This window comes from Triturus cristatus, chromosome 11 (genome assembly GCF_964204655.1).
Source record: "Triturus cristatus chromosome 11, aTriCri1.1, whole genome shotgun sequence".
NCBI classification, from domain to species: Eukaryota; Metazoa; Chordata; class Amphibia; order Caudata; family Salamandridae; genus Triturus; species Triturus cristatus.
The window spans coordinates 389,807,330-389,814,487 of NC_140594.1; the positions used below are offsets into that span (position 1 = coordinate 389,807,330).

General features: G+C 47.5%; 1 protein-coding gene across 1 annotated transcript in view; it reads left to right on the forward strand.

Annotated features, from left to right (window-relative positions):
* Positions 1-1,461, forward strand: part of LOC146784250 (histone H2A.V-like) — a 38,156-nt gene extending 36,695 nt beyond the window's left edge. Inside the window, exon 5 of the mRNA XM_085632920.1 lies at positions 1,061-1,461. Coding sequence (XP_085489046.1) covers positions 1,061-1,122 — 62 coding nt within the window. The 3' untranslated portion in view covers positions 1,123-1,461. The remainder of the gene's footprint in view (positions 1-1,060) is intronic.
* Positions 1,462-7,158: the final 5,697 nt, after the last annotated feature.

A 7,158-nucleotide genomic window follows, 5' to 3' on the forward strand; every position in this document is an offset into this window, starting at 1 on the left:
AGACATCAAAAAGGAGTATGCATAGCATTGGGACAGAGGGTGCTGGTTCTTCTTCTCATAGTAACCAATCCTAGTCTTTCTTCCATTGAACTTGATCAGAGACATTAGCAACACTCCCAGCCCTGGCCATCAGGTCTTACCCCGGATATGCTGCTACATTCCTGATTGCTTTGTTAAGATAACTGTCCATATATTATAGGGCCTGATTACGAGTTTGGCAGTGTGGCAGCGGGCCGCCATGCCAGAGCCCTGCTGCTACACCACCGTATTGAGACGGCCTGCCAGATTCCGACTGGAATCCAGGTCGGGCAGTCCTGTCTCGGTGGTCCCACGGCAGTGCAATGCTAAGGCTCATATGTGAGCCTTAAAAAAGGCATCGTCTTGGAACCACCAAAGCGCGTTCCTGCACAGCATGGATTGTGAAGTCCATGCCATGCCGGAACTGGGGGTTGCATGCAGACGGGGAGCACAACATGTGCCTCTCTGCATGCATCTCCTGGCCCTGAGGCAACAGAGGGCCCCCTTAGTTTTCTCATCGCCACACTTTTCATGGCGGGCTCACTGCAATGAAAACTGTGGTGGTGAGGAAATTCATAATATACTTGGCGGTGCCACAGCGGCACCGCCAGCATATTGCAGGCGTCAGACTGATGCAAGACCACTAGAGATTGTGGATCCCTGGTGGTAGCAGTGGTCCCATGGCGATCTGACCGCCCAACTTGGAATACGGCGGTCTGGCCGCCTGTGCGGTAGGAGCCACACCACCACCGTGGGTTTGGCGGTACATTGGACCGCCAAATTCATAATTAGGCACTTAGTAAAAGTATGACCCATGTTTCCCTGTCTAATGATCATCTGGAACACAGCTACAAAACGAGTGCAACATTGTCTTCCGAGGTTGCAGGCTATACTGTAATTAGCGGTTTAGAAAAGTCGGAAACTATATGTGGCTTATTTGCCATCAGAACATCTTTGCTTGACACAGGTCGGACAGCTTGGCTCTGCTCTGCCCGTTTGTCTGTACTCTTGTTTATAATTCATTGCTCTCTCGTTTTCCTAGGTGTGATCCCTCACATCCACAAGGCTCTGCTCGCAAAGAAAGGACAGCAGAAAACAGCATAGGTCCTGGCGAGTGCACCGAAAATCTGTCTTCTTGCTTCCTCCTTCCATCCCCACTGTACTGTACCTGGATGCAAGAACAATGGGGATGTGAGCATGCCTGGATTTTTAAAACAACACATTCAAAGGCAAACGACTGCAGAAAAAGAGTCATTTGTGTGTTTTAGGTTCAGAAAAAAGTACCCTTGAGCCATTTGGCGGAAATATGTGTATTTTTATTGACTAACATTCTCCCATGTGTTTGTATACAAAAATGAAACTGCTAAACCACTTTTTACAAATCTCTGAAGTGTATATACGTATACTTTCAACATATTAGCATTAAAAAGCATACAAAATGATAACCAGATTTGTCCCATGTCATTTATTTCTGGGGGATGAACAGCTGAGTAGGCCTTGCTGTTCTTCAGATATGATTTGCTGGTTGAGAGTTTTCACAGACATGACATCCGGCCCTATCTCTGGAATGGCAGCTACCAGAGGTTGTTGATCGAGTGTGTTCCCAGTAGTTGAAGGCTATCATTTGGTAGGACATGCTTTCCTGGTCAACGATGAACATACAAAGGTCTCTCTCTCCTGTGGCAGTAGCCGGGCCTGCTTGGAAAACCCAGATGCTCCTCCCTTAGTAGAGTTATCTGTTCCTCTGACTCCTGGTCTAAGCCCAGCAGGATGGCTTGGGATCCGCCTTTATACCTTCTTGAGTCTCCCGGAACTAAGGTATCAACATTAATCCTGATCTACATTGAAAAGTGCGGTATGAAGGACTTGTCCTCTTATTTGGTCAGCATTGATTGTTCAGATATGGAAGCGCGTGTTGATGTTGGGAGCATTCTTCCAAAGCGCCAGAAGTGTAAGAATCCCCCCCTGCATGGGTTACAGTCTTACCTTCCAGCCCCTCATCTTCCATATCTGGGGTTTACCAACCTGGATGGACACTCACTTTGGACGAGGCAGTAGGAAGTCAGAGCATCGTCGTCCTAGTTAGACGGTGGTAGAAAGTCTCCTGGTATTCAATCCCTTCTGAGGTATTGCCAATCCCACGCTACCGCGCCATGTTTTCCATCAGGGGCATTGCTGGTGGACATGTCTCTATTCTATTTTACAGTCCAGAGGGGGAGGGAACACTGCTGGCATCCTAGCAAAGCTTCACAACTGTACAGTGCATAATATTTTCAGTAACTCACAAGTCAGGAAGTGTTCACTGTGTGTTGGTGCAGCCAATGCTAGTATATCTGTGTATTCTTGTCACATCTTTCTGGGCGAATGCCCATCTTCAACAGAAGGCAGCAGTTGAGATTCGGTGGGCTTGAAATGCAGCTTGTCTATCACCAGGTGAAGTTCTGCTCCCTGAGGAGCAATACAGCCCATTCCTGTCCTTTTTCCTTGTGCTGGCGCCATTATGGCAACCTAGCACCAATGCAGACACCCTTTCTCCAGGAGAGAAGACAAACTTGTTGTGTGAACTGTTCAAGCAGGGACAGGCAACAGGCTCATTCCCTGCCCACCAATTTTCCAAGGAGTTCTGCAGCTCTCCAAGGAAGTTCGTGTTTGGTAGCATCGCCCCTCACAGCCCATACAACAGCGGATCCAGGTTCAGCAGCAATACAGGGAGTTTGATGTTCAAGGGGACGTCATTGGAAACCACTTTAGGACAATTCTATAGGCGCATGTATGGTCAGTGACAAGGAGGGTGTTTTTTCGACCTGACACCTTGGACAGGGATCTTAATGGCCCCTGGGTTTTGCAGATAGACACGCATGGCTAGTTGTTCCTTTTCAAGAATTCCCAATTCCAATTCCCTTAGCCCCCGCAATGATCTCAGACAAACACGCTGATATCCTGCAGCAAGATGTCTCGACCTGCTCAGAAAAGAAATTGTGGAACTAGTCTAGGAGCATAGGATGAGGACAGGGTTGTTACTTGTCACAAAAAAGATTAAGGTCTTTATTGTATTCTCAACCAATAGATGTTAAATGCCTTCCTCCACAATGGAAACTAATTCAAGATGCTATCCCTTGTGCAAGTTCTGTTCGTCCTGGAGCTAGGAGAGTTCATGTTGTGCTTTGATTTGCAGGGCATGTATTTTCACATTCCAAACCCTTTAGTTGCACAGAAGGTACCTGCATTTTATGGTGGGATCCATCCACTACCAATTCATAGTCCTCCTGTTCAGTCTGACATCTGCATTGCGAGTCTTTACCAAGGTGAGGTTGTGGTTGTGGCCAGTGGTCGAAGTGGGGGAAAAAAAGTAGGGGAACTGTGGTGGAGAATCAGAGGGCGGGAATAACCCGTGGACTGGGTCAGAGGGCGGAGTCAGAGGTGTTGCCAGAAATAGCAAAACATCCCAGTTTTTAGTATTTGTTTGGTATTTCACTGACCAGTTACAACGTATTATTTAATTCAACCAATAGATACACATGTTTATTAAAGGTTTAATCTGAGTTATTCACATTAAAATGTACTCACACAGTGGGATACATTTCCAATCACAGAATGACCCAAAAACACTTAAAAGTGGAAGTACAAGCCATTTGTTTCCGAGCCATACAGTTTTTGTCATCAGCACTTCTCCTCCCTTTTACCACAAAATATCCCAGTTTGCAAATGTTTTCCACCTAATTATGGCTCTGCCATATTTGCCACATAACACATCATCTGCTACATAATCTGATGATTTTGACTAATATATTGTTTGTAGCTCAAATGTATCAAAAGTTACTAACAAATGTGACTTGTGTTGGTGCGAAGTGGAGGGCCCTTTGCAAAGGTTAACTGGTAACCTTTCTCACTGCTGCATTTGACTGTTACACTGGTGCTAATTAGGCAAAATATTTTCAGAGACTTTTAGTATGTATAAACATGTCAAAATAAAGTATCAGAAAATATACAGCATTAAGCTGCAGCCTTTTTGTTTGCTGCATAATTTAGTCAACTCTGTGGCATAATGTTGTTCTCTCTTGCTGCATAATTCTACTGGCCCCAAAGCAGGCAGCACATGTTAAAAGTGCTTGTGCATGGAGCAGAGAGGCCGTGAAGTTTGCGAACTTAGTTTGGTGTGCGCTCAAATCCTTCAGCCTACAAATAAAGAACTACTAAATTCTTAGTGAGAAGCGTCTTCAATGCATTACAGACATTTGCAGCAAAAGAGCTTCTTTCTTTTTTGGATCCATTTCACAGGGGAACAAATAAAGGAAAGACAGGGTTTAGAGCCGTTTTTGAAATCACGGTTTTCAGCAACAGAGAAGACAGAAAAAGAGGCAATAAGGGGAACACGTGTGAGAGATGGGGGCAGCTGCCAGCGGCAGAACGGAAGCGGACACTGTCCTTGTCTTCCCTGGGCAAGAAGGAAGAGAGTCCTTTTCCTTCTCTGCCCACCCCGACCCGTTCTCGAACGGCCACGAAGGGCCGAACCTTATCTAAAGGTTTTCGGTTTTTTTGCCTTCCTGGGACGTATTTCTAAAAACAGAAAAGTAGGGGAACAAATTGCATAAAATTAACAAAGTAGGGGCACGCCGTGCCCTTCCGATCCCGCCCACTTCGACCACTGGTTGTGGCACATCTTTGCGGGTTGGGGGTGTGAGAAGTTGGCCTGGTATATGATTTCCACTAATTAAAGTGGGCACCTTGCACCAGTCCAAACGACCCATATGATGTATGAGGTCAAAGATAACCTTTAGAAAGCTATCCTAGTGGTAGCTGTGGAGAGCAGCCCTCAGGCTTAATCTTCAAAGAATGTAAAGCAGCTTGTTTTACCACCTATATTGACTAAATGAAAGGAGAACCACATAGTAGTTATATATCAATATGTATTTATTAATATAACACTCTCTAGTATTCTCTTCACGAGGATAGAACATAAGGCACACAATACGAGATCAATAGAACAGTTGTAAGTAGCACAATACACAGTGGGCTCCAGGGGGAGACCAAACCATATACTAAAATAGTGGTATAACAATCACGACTTGAATCAAGACAAAGTCTGGAGCACGAAGAATCGTTGGGACCCCAAGGAACAACCCAAGGTGACTAGATAGGGAACCCATGGAGGACGGGTGCAGTGTGCTAACACAACCGCGGGCTCCGTACAATTCTATGAGGAAGACGCGGTTGCAATTTCACAGTTTGAGGACCTTTCTATGAGGACTTCGAGGAAACCCTTTGGAACTTAAGAGGTTGGGGAGCCACCCCACGCGTGGATACCATAGTACCCGAGTTACCTATCCCAGAGGAGCCGGGTGCATAGGTCTGGAGTGGTGTCGGAAACCGTTGTGGTTCTCAATGGAGGGCTATGTAGAAGAACTACTGCCGTGAAGGTGAAAAGGATCTGGGGGAATCCAAGCCTGGATTCTGGAAGGAAGGAACCTGAAAGCAGAGGAGACAGAGTCTGGGTCACTTCAGAGTGACCAGGGGCTCGGGAGACGAATGCTTACTGATGTTGGGTGCTTCAGGTGCGAAGGGATGCCTGACTCTGCAGCCACATGGACCAGGAGACATCGATGATGACCAGGAGCCAGATGTGAGCTGTCCCATGAAGGATGTCTAGTGCTGAGGAGTCGGTGTCCGGCGGGAGTACCAACAAGTTTTGGCAAAAGCAACCCAAGCAGGAAGGTCGAGCAGGCTACGGTGTGGACCAGCAAGGTCCAGGGGACTCACCAAGCATTGGGGAGTCAGGGCACGTCTGGAGCAACCAGGAAAGCCCATCATGCATTGTGGGTGATAGGGTGTGGTAAATTTGTAATTTACTCCACACTCCTTCCACATAGCAGTAATGCAACTAGACATGAATTTTGCACCTATGTCAGTTAAGACCTCCTTAGGGAAACCCACTCTGGAAAAAATTCCCAGGAACTCTGGTGGTTCTAAGGGGTATTGCTTCTGGGTACCTAGTGGCATGGTCCACCACCACTAGAATATATCTGTACCCATATACAGTTGGAGGGTCCTTGGGACCAATTATGTAAATCCCAACCCTCTCAAAGGGAACCCTCACCACAGGTAGTGGTATTAAGGGGGTCTTTGTGATACCAACTGCCTAACCACTGGCTTGACAGGTGGTACAGGAGGGCTGCAAAGAAGTACTGCTGCCGTGAAGGTGAAAAGGGTCCAGGAGAATCCAAGCCTGGATTCTGGAAGGAAGGAACCTGAAAGCAGAGGGGACAGAGTCTGGGTCACTTCAGGATGACCAGTGGCTCGGGAGACGAATGCTTACTGATGTTGGGTGCTTTAGGTGCGAAGGGATGCTTGGCTCTGCAGCCACGAGGACCAGGAGACGTCAACGAGGACCAGGAGCCAGATGCGAGCTGTCCCACAAAGGATGTCGAGTGCTGAGGGATCAGTGTCCCACGGGAGCACCAACAAGCCTTGGCAAAAGCACCCCACACAGGAAGGTCAGGCAGGTTACGCTGTGGACCAGCAAGGTCCAGGGGACTCAACAAGCAATGGAGAATCAGGGCACATCTGGAGCAACCAGAAAAGCCCAACAGAAATCAAGTTGACCCTCAGGACGACCCACAGGCTGAATGACTAGGAGTCGTGAGGGGACCTCAAGCAAGATTGCAAAGTACCAGCCCACGGAGCACTCGGTGTGAGGAGGCTGGAGTTCTTTGGTGCCAGTACTCCTCAGGGTTAGGACTACATGGAGTGCAATGCACAAGCTCAGAAATTGCCAACAAGCATATGCAACTGGAAAAGGATGCGGTGCACAGGGTTTCTTGTTGCTGAGAGGGCAGATCAACCTCAAGGACCTTTGTAACCCACTTCCTGTGTTGCTGAAATCCTCAGAGTCCGCAGGAGCTCAGGAGCAGCAGACTGGTCAGTTGCGTTGTTGTGCCTGCGGATGCAGGGGAGTGACTCCTTCACCCCAAGGGAGATTCTTCAGTAATCCTTGGTGCACCACAGGTCCTGCACGAGCATGGGCACAGACAAAGCTTTGGACAGAGAGGGAGACGAAGTTGAGTCCAGTTGAAGTCCAGCAAAGTCCAGAGTGTCCAGACGAAGATCAGTGGTTTCTTCTTGTAGAATCTTGTTCATGTCAAA